At 38.5% G+C, this 15,808-nt stretch overlaps 1 protein-coding gene across 7 annotated transcripts in view; it reads right to left on the bottom strand.

The window, feature by feature from the left end:
* The window catches only part of LOC111861362, a 62,794-nt gene that overhangs the window by 42,971 nt on the left and 4,015 nt on the right, over positions 1 to 15,808 (bottom strand). For 4 of the 7 annotated variants that reach the window (XM_023845857.2, XM_023845863.2, XM_023845860.2 and 1 more), the window contains exons 3-9: positions 10,464 to 10,560; positions 9,128 to 9,198; positions 7,576 to 7,728; positions 6,434 to 6,532; positions 5,289 to 5,435; positions 3,171 to 3,308; positions 1,367 to 1,444 (exon numbers count right to left, since the gene is read on the bottom strand). In XM_023845857.2, the coding sequence (XP_023701625.1) occupies positions 1,367 to 1,444; positions 3,171 to 3,308; positions 5,289 to 5,435; positions 6,434 to 6,532; positions 7,576 to 7,728; positions 9,128 to 9,198; positions 10,464 to 10,560 (783 nt within the window). Of the gene's footprint in view, positions 1 to 1,366; positions 1,445 to 3,170; positions 3,309 to 5,288; positions 5,436 to 6,433; positions 6,533 to 7,575; positions 7,729 to 9,127; positions 9,199 to 10,463; positions 10,561 to 15,008; positions 15,106 to 15,808 lie in introns of those variants that run through there. The other 3 variants (XM_023845861.2, XM_023845859.2, XM_023845862.2) reach the window with 3 other exon arrangements.

Here is a 15,808-nt window from a genome sequence, read left to right as displayed (position 1 = left end):
ATCGTGTCCTTCATCGTGGTAGCGACTGAGATGCTGTAATGCCAGACCCATTCTTTGTATTTTGTGTTGTGAGGTCAGCATGCACGGCACCCATCGTGCACAGACTTTGTGAAAACCTAACCTGTCATGCATTATGAGGTAGGCCATGCCGTGTGAACACGCCTGGTTCTGACAGCAGCCCAAAGAATTTTATGCTGCTGGTTTTCAGGGATTTGTGAAACGATGGGACAAGTGCCTCAATGTATAGGGAGATTATGTTGAGAAATAAAAGCATTTTTCAAATCAGTACTCTTATTTGTTTAAGTTCTATACCCATTTGTAACTTACTTATTGACTTACCCTCGTATGTATCTATTATTATAATAGTCATTTAATATACTTCTGAGAGAAGTTATTTATTCCATTTATTGTTGATGCATGTTAGAGGTTTCTATAGTTTTTAGTTTGATGTGTGAGTGATGTAACATACATTATTTGATATTTCATTATTGATATTGTATTGTTTATTGAAAATATTCATTCATATGCATTGTTCTTGTAAAGTGGATGAATTTTATAAGATAAATGGTTAATATGTTTTCACCTAGTATTTAAGTCTTGTTGTAGTAACATTTTATTATGTTCAGTGACTGTGTTGTCAATGTTTTATATTATGTTATTCTGATTTGTTCCAGTGATTGGTTGGAACATTTGTTTTGATTTTGACATATTCTATATCCAATGGTGTATGAATTTGTTTCTCACCCTGTAATTGGATCCACTTGAATATAATAATAAAATATTAAATATGCACTAAATGTGTGGTACACAATAGAACAGGTTTATTCTATCCTGATGATGGAAGCAACACATTCCTCCAAAACACTGGGAACCTTCTACAAAGGTATATGGCATCATATCCCACAAGAAAGTAATCCTCTTACCATCTGATACCATACAGCCTGAGCTACTGACAGTGTCATTAAACAAATCATAAATACAGGCAATACTCCATGTAAAAGAGTATTATCTATTCAAAAGGGACTGTGGTCTCTGCCAGATGTATGTCATGGCACTTAATGAATAACAACAGTTTTATCTCCAAAACATTATTTCATCTGTTTCCAGTCCTGAAGCAATGTGTGGGAGGCTGAAGATTTAAAACTGAAATGTGGAAACAGTAGCAAAACAATACCTGAAAGAACAGGGCACTGATGTATACAGACAATGGATTTCACAGTATAAGTGTCAACATTTATATGGAGACAATACAGTACACTGGTTTATATGCTGTAGAGTAACATTGTGTTGACTGCATTATAGATTCAGTGAGTCTCTTGGAAGACACGAACCTTATGACATTACTTTGTCACAACTAATTATTTACCGTTCTTTGGGACTCCTCCACTTTCATTTTTAATTCATTCCTTCGTGCTGAATCTGATGACTTCAGAACTGCTCCACCCTGGAAATAAAGGAGAACTTTTGTTGAACCAGAATGAACACGAACTTACTGATGTGCAAGAGCTGAGACTCTCACAGCAATGTCTATGAAGACTATGGTCTTGTTGGATGTGACGCCATGTAGGCAGTAGATAGAACATTTCAGACAAATGCGCTGTTTCCATCTTCAGGATCTTCTAATCTGTGTCCCCCTCAAAATATTAGTGCCTACCTATGAAATTATATGGCATCAAATCCCAGAAAACAGTAATCGCCATGAATATGTAAATTCAATATTTCTGTGCTATAATTCTTAATGCATGTTCTCTACTGTATCAACAAAATCAAGCCTAACATACAATACTGTCATGCTTCCCTAATAATATATACACCAAATGGCTGACATTCATGTGACTTGGTATGAATGTCATATCACACGAGGCGACCTTTTCTATTTTCTTATCTTCAACAATATCAACTTGGCATTTGCACAAACTTACAACCATAACCATCTGAAATGTCAGTGGTAACTGATCTCTGAAAGATATGCCTCTACTGCTAACGCCAATTTTTTGTAGACTGTAAATGCAATGGAAGCTGCACAAAACTGTGTTTGGCTTTCAGTTTAATAGCAAAATATACAAGACCGTGGAACTAAGTATGTGAAATACTGTATGTTGACAGGTCATAAAAACAGTTACAAATTCTGTAGCAAAGACATTTTTCATAAATCAACAGTTACAAATATGGTAATATCAGCTTTGATATTTTAATACTGGCACTTTTTAAGAGTGTATCTTCTGGTTTCTGACATTGTACAGTTCTCTGGGGAAAGAGAAGTTTCAGAGGAACACCCTGCCTCCATCTTCAACCCTGAAGATTGAGGCAGCATATTCCTCTGAAATGTTATCCACTCATAAAACTACATGGTGTTATAACCCAGAAGACGAATCATAAACATGGAAATGCTGTGAAACTATTGAGTTCAATATGTGACAAATTGAATGCAGTCACAATCTGTATTAGTAGAAATTATACTACAGATTGGATCAATATTATGGATAATTAATTAAAATTATTGTTTTAAAAAATATATGGATCCCAAAACAATACATGACAAACTACAGAATATATTTTAAACAGTCACTAACATAACACAGAAATGTGGTCCCTTATAAGCAGAAACAATCCAAAATTCATGAAATGGATATGAAATTTCTGAGAACTACTGAAGGGGGAAAATAAGAAGTAATCAGATCAGAAATGAGACTTTTAGAGAAGCTGGAATTCAGAACCCACTAAGAGAGTTATAAGAGAAATAAATATAAAGGTTTGGCCATGTATAGAGAATACTGACAGAGGCATTAGAATTGAAATTCAAAGGACAGAGCACTATGGGAAAACCGGAACAAGATGGTTGACAGGTCCTGGAAGCCATTAATTAAGAGAAATGATGTTAGAAAAAAAGATTACTTTGTATGGATGGGGGTTACCAGATGCTGCTGTGGGTATCTATATTTTACAACACTGGAAAGGATTTAGAAAGAAGAGGAGGCCATGACCTAATCAAGACATTACTGAATGCCTGCCTGGAGGGCCTGAGACAACCTATTCTTGTTAATTTGTTATGGCAGAACTGGCTCAAAAGTTGTTAGTGGATGATAGACTCATGATCACGATGCCATTAGCCTTATAAAATAAGAGAAGACACTGAAACCTTTTTGCCTGCCCATCTCATAGATACGTACAAGTTCTTCAGAACGAGATCTGCCACCGGTAGAGCCATCAGCCGCTCTCCTGCCCCCTCCAGGTGGAACTGGACTGGTATGTGAGTTTACACCAATACTTGGCAGGTCCGTCATGGAGCTTCCCACCTCAGAGCCACACTGCAAGCAGACATCGCCTCAGCTCTCTCAACAACAACAACACATCTCATGCTCAGGCAATGTGTACTGTCTAAACTGTGCTGGCTTCATTTAAAGCGCCCATTATTGGGAACAGACTGTACTGTGCAATGGTGCCATCCATAGAAAGTCAGTTGCTTGGTTTTGTATTCTCACAGTGAACTGTGATACAATTATATTTCCTCCTATATGTATATGAAGTCAGAGTACCTGTAAGATGAAAGCTCTGAAATTGTGCAACTTATGGTTACCATAGCAACGAACTGTTAAACATGAACATGTTGCATGAACGTAAGTTATGTGGTTAAGTCATGAATGACCGAGTAGTCATTTGTTTCAGTGTATGGTACTTATTCTGAGTGCTGATAATATTTTTATGTGGATATGAGAAGTGCAGTACACTATATAAAGGATGGTTTACTACTGATTGCTTGTGAGAGATGGCATTAAATGTCAGTGTAGAAGTAGTGTCAGGTACTATGCAGGACTGGGAAGGAATATGGGAGAAGCTGGGGAGTAGTTCAAAAGCTTACATAAGAAATGATGAGCATTCCTGTTGAATTCTCAGTGAGTGTTAACATTAGCTATCAAATATCTGGTTTTAATTTACTTAATTTAATTTGCACAATTCTTAACCAAACAATAAAATGCATATTCAATGCGAAATCTCCTTCTTTCTTCTAAATACGGATATTTCACACCTGATGCCATCTATTAACAGAAATCCTACTCTAACAATGAGTCAATCCCTTTGGCTGTGGAGGTTTTAACACAAGCACTCCAAGCACATCTAGTCAGTATGCAGTGTGCAATGACTTAATTAAGCACCATGCTATGAAGACACGAGGGATTGAAGGTATAGATCCGTACATTCTTAATCTCAGGACTAGATGCAGGTGAGTGATTAGCTTCATGCCCTGGCCGTTTTATGCCATGCCAGTCAGAACAGCATTGTTCTGCTATGTAGAATTAAGAAAATACTTCCCAAGGTCACAGTTCCAAGCACAATAGATATCCAGGAAGTAAGAACTTCTCATCAAGACACCCACAATGAATTGCAGTATGCTTACTGATGTGGAGGTCTGTCTGATCTTACTCCATGTGAACCTTACTTATGGGGCAGCTTAAAGGACAGTGCACAGAACAAAACTTCCCATTGTCAGACGAGTTGATGGGGAACATTCAAGCTGACAAAACCTTTCTTTGCCTATTTTATTTTCAAAAAGTCATAAACATTTCACAAGCCGATGATATTTACTTAATATTATTAGGTAAAGCTAAAGTTGTTCCTGTGCTTAATTAAGCATTATGCCATGACAATGTCATGAGGATTGGAGGTGTAGCTCCATCATTCTTTACCTCCACACTAGGCAGAGGTGAGTGGTCAGCTTCACACCCTGGCCACTTAACCCCAGGGGAAGGAGCCCCTTGTATGCACTGTGCAGAAGGCTGGGTAGGCCCCAGAGCTGGTCTGGATGCTGTGGAGGAGAGAAAAATCTCTTACACCTGCTGGGAATCGAATCCCAGTCATCCAGCATGTAGCCCATCACTACATCAACTGAGCTTTCCTGGCTCCCCATACATGGTGTAATTGCAGATGATAATGACATGTGGATATATGAAAAGGAAATAGAAACTAAGCTGCAAAATTAATAACATTCACAGTCCAATCTGAGCTTTCTGGAGGTAGTTTTGGGACCCAACTGTGCCCCCCCCCCAACATGGTACCACTCTCCTGATAACTTACACACAGTATGCTTTTTATAATCACAAAATCACAATGTTAGTGGATCAATGTCAGTGCAAACCTTTGGCTCTGGGAAAAGTGTCAGCATTCACTCAGAGCACTGAACCACATGCACTTGGCTTTGTTTCCTAAAGCCTGAAAACTTCTACTGTTTAGAAGCTATGGGTTTCATTCGATGTGACACACAGGAAGCACACAATACAAGCTGCTGTCACCTCTGCTACAGCTGTCCCTGATTTATTTTCTTGGGTCTTGGGTTCAAGGTCCTTCTCCAAAGATGGAAGGAACTCCTGGAGCCTCCCTTCACTCTCTCTCAGCTCTGACACCATCTTGGCCAACTTGTGATACTGGGCTATGTGGCGCTATGTAATCAACAGCAACCAGTCACAATACACCTATGATTCTTACCAGTCCACGATTTACAGACGAATGAAAAGTTGTACAAAATTACAGTTCATCTCCAAACCATCATTAGCTTCCATGCAAACAAACACACATACTTACTGACACTTGCTACACAAAAGCTAACTTAAGTTAGTGAATCACGGATAGTAACAAGAAACTATCAGCAGAAATGTGTTTCATGAGGAACACTGCATGATACAATCAACTGGAATGTTTGAAGGGGGGGCAGAAGCATTATAAGAGACTTACAATTTCCACAAACAGGATTTATAGAACAGAAAACTTACACTTATAGTTACTGTTGCAAGAACAACAAATTCAAGATAAAGATGAAATGTGAAATAACATATTAACATTCCAAAAAATATCTTAAAACATCTATCACAAAGAAAAGGAAATTTGGTAAGATCTCTGAAATAACAGAAGGATTCTGTTTTGCAGTATCCACAACAAAGGTCCCAATGGGCCTAGTACTGGAAAGGATGATGATGATGATGATTGATTAACGTGAAACAAAACCCATCAACTTAATACAGGAGCATGTTACATGTTCATATAATGCTCCATTTACATACACCATTGTCTAGGGCTTGAAAAATAGTCACCCACTCACATGGGGCATCCTGACTTTGCTTGCTAGCAAGCAGTTGCCACTGGCAGTAGCTCAGAATATGTAACAGCAAATGGTAGGCTGATTAGTCAGGACATGGAAAACAGTCATGGACTAATTTGAGACATCATCTTAGCAGTCTCCTGGTGGGACTGAAGAAAACCATGAAAACATCAATCAGGATAGATGGTTTCCAGGCTGGGATTTTAACCTGCAGTGCTTCAAATATGAAGGAGTGTGAACCACTCAACTGTCAAATTTGATACCTTACCACATCCTCATAACTCATGCTATTTGTAAATTTGATTTCTATCGATTCAAAACAATATTTAGTTTAAAACTTACCGGGTCCCCTGAATTCTTCAGTGTGTCCATCAGAGAAGACGTCTGTTTGATGTAATCACGGATTTGATTCAAGCGACAAACAACTTGATTTCTATCAGGCTGAAAGAAATAAATACAAAACAATCAATACAGACCAATTAACCAACTAAGTGACTGAAAGGTTAATAAACTTAACTCCATAGCACATGGCTCCCCATGAGCAGACGCAATTACATGGTTGGTCAAGACAATTCCTACTATGCAATACCAAAGCTCATCACCAACATCACAAAAGCACGACCCTGACCATTACCTTACACCATCTGAATCCAGTTTACAACTTCACAAAGTTACTTCTTTAACTCTGCAGTTCTTTCAGATTCACTTTCATATTATCCTCCCATCTACACCTATGTGTCTCAAGTTATCTATCTCTTCAGTTTCTGTAAGAATTTCTTACTTTCCACAGTATATGTTGTATTTTCCTTTTTTACTTAATCATCAAAATACTGTTAAATGAAAGGTATAAACTGTGAAATTTTCTGTTATATAATTTTATCCATTCTCTTATTACTTTAACATTCTTGAGTCAAAACATTCTCCTCAGAATTATTTAACAGATTTAAAAATCTACATTTAAAATACAATTAAACCCCATTTATTATTCTCAGGGAGCAGTGGATTCAAACACTGAACTGAGAACAATCTTAAAAGAAAAGTAAAGCTATCCCTGTAACAGGACATGAAGGCCCATAGGGTTATGAGACGTCAAGGCTGTCGCATTTTCTCTGGATAATCGGCTCACAGATGGAGGTAAGTTTGTCAGCCTTAGGCATAGACTGCCTTTTACCCCCCCCCCAGGAAGATTGCTGATACTCATTTCTGTTAGAGGCTGAGTCGACTCCAGGGCCACAGTGCGGCTGGAAGAATTAGGTCAATTGAAAAGATCCAATGACCTCATTGGGAATTGAACCCATGACCTTCCAGTTTGTAGCATAGTGTCTCAATCAACTATGCTACTGTGTGCCCCTGAGAAGAATCTTATACTGAAGAAATTTAACACTGAGCCTACTGACTTCAGATCAGCAAACCTGAATGTTAAATGAGAACATGTTAATCTGGGGGTCCCACTGTATACAAAACCGTAACTTTGGTGGACTTACCATTTTGGTAATATTGTTACTCTTCCTCCTGTGATCTGACAGAACATTACGAGGTGTTCTGCTCCGCCTTGAGCTACTTGATGTAGAGGCTGAACCCTCACTATGCCCATTCACTTCTTGGGAGCAGCGATTTATTACACCCCATGCCATTTGCTGCAGCAAGAGACAAATATGTTGTCACTACTTGCGCCTCTGCTCTGAATGATAGTAAATTTCACTGAAGCGAGTATTTACTGAACCTCTGGAGGAATGGCGTTTCTTGAAACGTTCACTCTATGAGCGACTATGCAAAATTATGTCTAGATGATGTTCATCTTCTTATATGACTTACTGTGTACAAATGTGATCATTTCTTCATGTAAGTAGTTAAGAAACTGTTATCTACACAAACAAACACAATTACATAATAAATCAAATTAATTTCTAAATCTAATCAATGACATATGAAATAGACACTGAAAGCACCTCAGTCAAGTATCAATGCAACCGTGATTCCATGAGCAGCGTGCCTTTGGAGCATGTGGTAACAATTTCCAGCAGAGAGAAAATGGGAATATTGATTGTTGTTTTGCTTACAACAACACAAAATTGAGAAGTGAGATCTGGAATCTCAGGAATATCTTATCCTACTAAATAACACATATTTTATACTGTATCTCTGATGGGATCAGAAGAAATACTCAGGAATGTACAAGACAAGGGTCACTTTACAACACTAGACAACATAAGAAATTGTGCCAGAATTACAAATAACGTGATTTGCTGAACACTCTAGAACTGGAAAGAACAGGATAGGATTAAGAAGAACCAAAGGGGAAAAGAAGTTTGGGGGAGATCTCAGAAATGGACAGATTCTGTTTTGTAATATCCATAAATGGGCTCAACCCATCTAGTACTGGAAATGATGATACTGTCAATTACTTCATGACCTCTGTGATTTGTATAGATCACAGGGCATTCTTATGGTATGGACTATACTGAGGGGGTGGCAAGAAGTGCCACGGAGGGTGGTGATGAGAGCATTTGTGGTTTCTGCCTTTCTGCTCATTGTTGTGCTCCCCTCCATGTCCATATGTCCTATGTCAATGACCACAAATAACTTGATGGTAGAGAAGGTTATCCCTACCATCAGTGGTATGAACAAACTGGCTAGATAACTGGAGAGAAAAAATTGGGAAGCATAAAAGCTTGGTGGAATCAAGAGTGCATAAATCCATGCACTTTGTTTCATGGCCCCAGTACACATGTTATTCAGATGGAGATGATAAGAAATTAAATGAGAATATTGGTGGGAAATGTCCAGGAAAGCAGACCATTTGGAGGACTGTAAAAAGGGGAGGATGATGATGATGATGATGACAACAACAACAACAACAAAAACAAAAACAATAATAATAATATACAAATCTTAAATGTTTAACAATTATGTTATATACATGGAAACAACATACAACTGAGAATCCTGTGCTCTGAGAATACAATGCACATTAAATTAAATTAGTTATTCTTCCTTGTTCAATGTAACAAAAAAAAAACTTTAACTGGCTGTTACCTGCTCTTCAGCATGAGAGTAATGAGGTGATGCAAATCTGCCGTTGTCATGTACTGAACTTCCTTCAGGTCCTGGGGAAGCAGAAAGAATGTGTCACTACAAAATGAATAAATAACACTAACCCGACATCAAACACTTCAGTTAACAAAGTTTCAATAAAATGTGAGACAACATCCACTTACTCAGCAAACTGACTTAGTTAGTTAGTTATTGGAGAGGGTGGGTTTCCCCATGCACTTAGACCAGTATTGGTCCATTGTGCTTCCCTCTATGATATTCTACCAGTCTCTATACCCTACCGATATTGGTGCGTACCATCAGTCCCGCCGAGCCAGCGATTTGGCTTCCACTGGCTTGGTGGTGTCTATAATGCTTCCCCCATCTATCAGAGGCATTAGAGACTACTGTTGGGCGGGAAACGTCCTTGAATTTGGCTCAGTGACCTCCTTTGGAGATATGAGGTTCTTTTACGTGCCGTAAAGCTATGACACAGGACACACGGCTTAAAGTCCCTCCCGGAGGACTTCTTCCCTGAATTTTTCCGCCCTTAAAAATTCGACGACTTCCGCCGGGTTTTTGAACCCGCGTACCACGAGTCATGAGGTGGGAACATTACCTCTAGACTACGGAGGCTGCTTGCAAACTGACTTAGTACAGACAAAAATTTAATGGTTATGGACAGATACATATTTCTCATCACAAAGTTCAAGTGCATAGGGATGCAGGCTAAGAGGAACCTGGGATCAAACTCAGAACAATTAATGTGGCATTTGAGGAGAACAAAAGACAGTGGAATATTTGCTATTTAGGTGACGGTAATGTGTGGCACACCAATAAAGTGGAACTGAAATTAATTCTGAATAACAAATGTTTATGCAAATGGTTCAAACACCCGGGACAGCAAGATATTTAAGACATTCCACGTGGGAAAATTTTAGATTTGGAGTTCTCAAGGCAGCACATATTAAGACTGCAGTGTTCTGGGATGTGTGTGTAGTCTGCTTGCCAGACGGTTACCACTGTTTTGGAGGAAAGTACTGTCTGCATCTTGAGAGCAAAAGAAATGAAACCTGAAAAGAGAAACAGCAGGTTTCTCCAATATGTCAGTAACCATTTACTAGGCTACACATACCTGGAGACCACAGCCTTTACTGTGAAAAGCTTTAAACAATTCTCTAATTCATATTTTGTTTTTTTGGCATAGAGACTTCATCATGACATCCAGTTAAAAAAAACCTAACAATTGTTGCATAATCTGTAATAATAAACACCAGTAATAGACTCCGTTAACATGTGATCACAGAAAATGTCTGTATAGTAATTGTGGTGATATTACCAAGATCATAGTAGTCAAGCAACGCTGACTGAGTATTACTTGTCTTTCGTGTTCGAGTGTGTCCCATGTCTGATGAGGGCTGCCAGTCCAAGGTAACCTATGAGGAAACAAAAGGTTCATACACTGGAAGTGACATAAAATGCAACACAGACCAACAAACATGGTGATGGTTTTCCAGGAAACATGAAACGTGCAACAAGTATCCGCTATGCAAGGCAAATTAATATGCAGACGCCGTGTGAAGAAAATGACACATGTAACCTTAGAAGTGGCACTGTATGTCTTTCAAACATACATCACTGTTCCCAACATCAAGCCATCAATTTTTCATTAAGTGAAAATCCTTAGTTTCACTTTTGGTTACAGGGCTTCTTCATGTGTACTCCTCACTGAGCGGACCACCTTTGTGGTCTAGTGGCCAGAGTTCCTGCCTACAGATTCAGAGGTCCAGGGTCGATTCCCAGCGCTACCAGATTTTCTAAGAAGTACTGGGTCTGCAATGGGGTCCACTCAGCACTAGCTTTGCCGAGAAGTGGCAGTAGCTTGGTCAGCATTGTTCACTTGCGGACTACAGGCCACGGAGTTTGAGGTTTGACTCCTCACTGAATATTCTTCAGATGACCTGATCAAGGAGAATAAGATGGATGGGACACGTAGAATAAGTGAGAGAAGTCAGAATTGCATACACAATTTTAGTGAAAGACCTAACAGAAGAGACCACTTGGAAGAAAGGAAAAGATAATATTACATGGATCATAAAGAAACAGAAAGGCAGAATACCCGACAGATTAATCTGACTCAGGATAGGGCCCAGTGAACATGGTATTGAACCTATACCAAAAAATCCTGATTAGCTTAGCGACTGAAGAAGTATTCAGCTTTATGGAGTCTGTTTACATTATCATCATGTTGATTTGTCTCTCCCCTCCCACATGCTGTGTAACTATCTGACAGCATCACTGCCATAATTCTAGGCACCTCTGTGTCTTGCACCATATTACATGGAACCTACTGTAGCAAAAAGCTTCTGTTTTACTTGGTCATCAGCCAGATCCCACTTCCCACTGGTCTCCCTATGGTACATACATAATATTACATAACCAACTAAAAAAAACTTTCAAGTAACAGAAGGAAAAATGTAACAGTAAACACTGTCAGACACAATCCTGGTTAATATCCTCAGAGAATAAATCCTTATGATCATTCCCTTACATCCTTCTCACTCTTTATTCCCAAGAGGATTTCCCTGAGACATTCTGTGCATACTTTCTTTCTACCAAGTTCAGTCAGTATAGCAACTTGGCTATGGGGTGGATGACTGAGGAGTCATGGTTCAATTCCTGGCAGTGGCAAGGGACTTTTCTCTTCTCCAATGTTCAGACTGGCTCTGGTGGCCACCCTTCATCTATTCAATGGGTGATGGGTGCTATTTCTCTAGGGAATAAAGTTGGCCACTCACCTCCATCCAGTGCCAAGGCTAAGAATATGTGAAGCTATACATCCAAATTCCCATCTATCCTCATGTGTCGTGCCCCATCTGAATCCTTGTTCCAAATCTTCTTTAATTCTATGAAAACTCTTAATTTCTTAATTTAAATTTTATTCCTTCTTCAAAGTTTGTAATGTAACTCTGGGGGAATGGCTTTTATTGCACTAACAGAGGTCTTTGGAAAATGAGGCTTACATAAAATTACACCATGAAACTATTCATCTTCTTATGAGATATAATATATACAATTATGGTACAATAATTTCTTTACACGAGTTCTTACAGAAGCTGTTTCTACATAAATAAATGAGACATCAAAATAACCAGAATGCATCAACTATACCCTACCACAATACCGAAAATGGCATGGTTTTGATGCATATTCATAATGTGACGTCACCTGACAAATGTTATGGCTGTCTGGTAACAACTTCTAGCAGAGAGGAAATGTGAAAACTGCCTGTTGTTTCGAACATAATCACATTAAATTTAGATTCAAGTTCTGAAAGGTTGAAGATTTCACACCAAATGCAGGCTATTTACTAAATTTAAATTTACTAAATAGAGGAAAATAATGCATGTTGATATTAGGTTGCAACTATGAACAGAATGAAATATTTGTTAAATATAGCATTTAACTAACCACGTGGTCACTCCCTACTCTATAGCACCCAGCACCTCTGTTTTGTCCAATAACCACTTCAGCTTTACAACACCATCCACTGCTATTAAAAAAGCAACCACAATATCCAAGCATATTAACCCTGAAGATGACAACTGCAATGCTTGTCAAAACACTAGAAAACCTTCACCAGTCTGTGCAGCATATACTTGCATGCCGAAAGCCATATATTACATTCCAACCATGAAAAACTTAAGGACAAGAAAGTTTCTTGCTGTTTTCCAAATGTCTGTTAAAGTGGAACAACATCCTTTTTGCACTATAACTTCAATTACCGAAATATCTTGAAAGAAATCAGATTTTCTGCACAAATTGTAAACTTCCTCATCATGCAACAAGGTCAGTCCATCACTCTCCGAGAGCACAATATTTTGAAACATTCGCGAATATGTGAACTTCAAGATAAAAGAATGCACTTCAGCCCCTTACAAAGCACCAGTTTTATCCAAACTCATGCTGTTTTAAGTATGCTAATAACTATTTATGCTAGAAAAATGATTTTTATATTAATAACAGATTTTATGTAATCTATTTTCCATTTAAAATTTTCTCTTTAATATGCAAGTTCAATTGCACATAAGAATTTTTGCCATTAAAATACGAGAAGGAGATTGTGAATCATTAACTTACAATCAAAATGCGTATTCAAAAGAACTGAAAATTTATTTCACTCACCACTGGACAGCCCATTCCATCTGCCTTCCATCCTCAAAGTATAACTGGTAGTAATCCTATGTTTAAAGGGCCGCACCATAGCTCAAGTGGCTAGTCGCTGGCTTCCAACCGCGGCAGCCTGGGTTCGATCCCGGGTCTAGTCAAGTGGGATTTGTGGTGGACAAAATGGCGCTGGGACAGGTTTTCTCCGAGTACTTCGGTTTCCCCTGCCAATCTTCATTCCACCAACTGCTCCACAATCACCCTCACCTATCATCTGGGGCTGGTACAATATGCCAGAAGTGGCCACAGTACAAGGGACTTAGTCCCACTCCACTAGCAATTAAAAAAAATCCTATATTTCTATATTAGATTCATTATATCTCCAGTACAGTTAATTCTGTAATTTCTTACAGTGAATTTCAAAGTTTAACAATACTAAAATTGTAATAGAAAAGGAAAAAATCAAAACTTTGATATGAGTATAATACTATTTACAGACTGAAATGTACAGTAAAACTTGGTTATAGCAACATCGGTTTCTGCGACACCTTGTCTATTGCGTCAAATATTCAATGGTACGAACTAATTCCTCATAAAGCAACTGTTTTTATACCTTGCTTAGTACGACATGCACAAATGCATCAACCTCGTATGTAACGTCATTTTCATTCCTGAATTTCTCTGATATGGACATTGAACGTAATTTAGAAAGTGTGTATTGGGCAAGTAACAGGAAACAGATGAAGATAACTGATTACTGTACTCGTATCTAGGTACAGTAAGGCACAACAATTGATGTAATCTACTGTAATTTGGTGAGTAGGCCTACCTTTAATATACAGTATTAGTGCGGTGTGTATTGTCAGTGAAAAGCGCTGTAATATGTCTTTGATATTACACATTTGGGCAATTCCACGTTAATGTTACGTTAGTCTGTACTTAACTACGTATTTCACTAAAAAATGCAACATTTTAACTCGGTTTTTGGTAGATTTTTACGTGACTAACATAAGGCTACTGTGGAAGTGCCCATTTCGGTTACAACGACATTCGTTTATAACGACACTATTTTTAGGTCCCTTTGATGACGTTATAACCAAGTTCTACTGTATGTACATATATAATATACCTATAAGATTTCAGTTTGTACCACACAGAAAACACGCTATGTCTTTTACAAAGACTAACCAGTTTATGCTCTTTAAGGAAATAACCACTGTCTATCATGAGAACCATATGGAACACACAAACATACTCTCCGTGGAAAAATGAAGATTTTCTGTAGGTTAATGCAGGTGATATGTATAGTAACCACTGAGATTTAATGGGTTAAGCTGAGTGAGTGAACTGTGATGTAACAGAATAAAGGATGGCTTCTTACAGTCATGTGCCCCCTGACCAAAGAAGTTTGCAGGAGCTCAGACCAATGAGGAAAAGACACAATATATATTCACCCATTCACTTCCCACATGGCTAATTGAACTCTCTGGATACCATGGCCAATTGATGGTACAAACACACCGTTTCCACATGTTAAATGGAACAGTGTCCCAATACTTAAAAGAGCATATATATTTATCACAAATAATGATAGGAAGAAATTCCATAATGACGATATCTGAGAACAGAACTGATATGTTTATCATCTGTTTAATCCTCAGAAAACCATACAGATATTGGTTGGTCATGTTGCAAGGATAAGACAGTTTCCCCTTACCAGAAGCCATCTCAGTCTCAATAGGAACACAAAGACACAGCAGCAACCACTCCAACACCCAACAGCCTCATTACTGTACAACCAGAAGTGACATGGTGTGATACTTAAGGCACCCTCCCAAAGTTATTTTAGGTTGGACTCAAAAGGTATATTTTTAGCACTCTCTCAATGCTTATCCCTACCACATACTATGCAGGCTGAAAATACTGACCCTCATCTTCCAAGGCCAGTCTATTACGTCTCACTGAATGCAGCTGAATGTAAACTGTCTTGACAATATTCCATTAATTAGACCACAAATAAAATTCAAAGCACGTGTTCATAACAAAACAAAGATTATAATGCCACAGTAATTTATGTCACGGCATTTAACAGAAAAAAAAAAACTGTACATATTCCTCACACAGTGGCTGCTTTCCTTATCATTATCATAATATATTTACATTTATATTTACAAGGAAGTTCAAATATGACTGTGACTGATATTTTTGTAAACAAGCCACATTTCGCAGCAGCTGTTCGATCTTGCGAGAGTGAAGCCACAACCTCCACCCTCCCTCCTGTTAGGGTTAGAACCTGTTCAGTCCTGTCTGGAAGTTGCTAGAGTGATGAGAGAACAGAAGCTACTGCGGAGTGTGGAATAAAGCATTGTGATCAAATTCCTCGTTGGAGAAAACGTCCAGTCCACTGAAATTCACCACAGACTCCAACAACAGTATGGGGAAGAGTGTCTCTCACGGACCCGTGTGTTTGAGTGGTGTAAGTGCTTCAGAGAGGGCAGAGAGCACATGGAGAATGAA

Source organism: Cryptotermes secundus, unplaced genomic scaffold (assembly GCF_002891405.2).
Source record: "Cryptotermes secundus unplaced genomic scaffold, Csec_1.0 scaffold289, whole genome shotgun sequence".
NCBI lineage: Eukaryota > Metazoa > Arthropoda > Insecta > Blattodea > Kalotermitidae > Cryptotermes > Cryptotermes secundus.
This window is presented reverse-complemented; position numbering and strand designations above follow the sequence as displayed.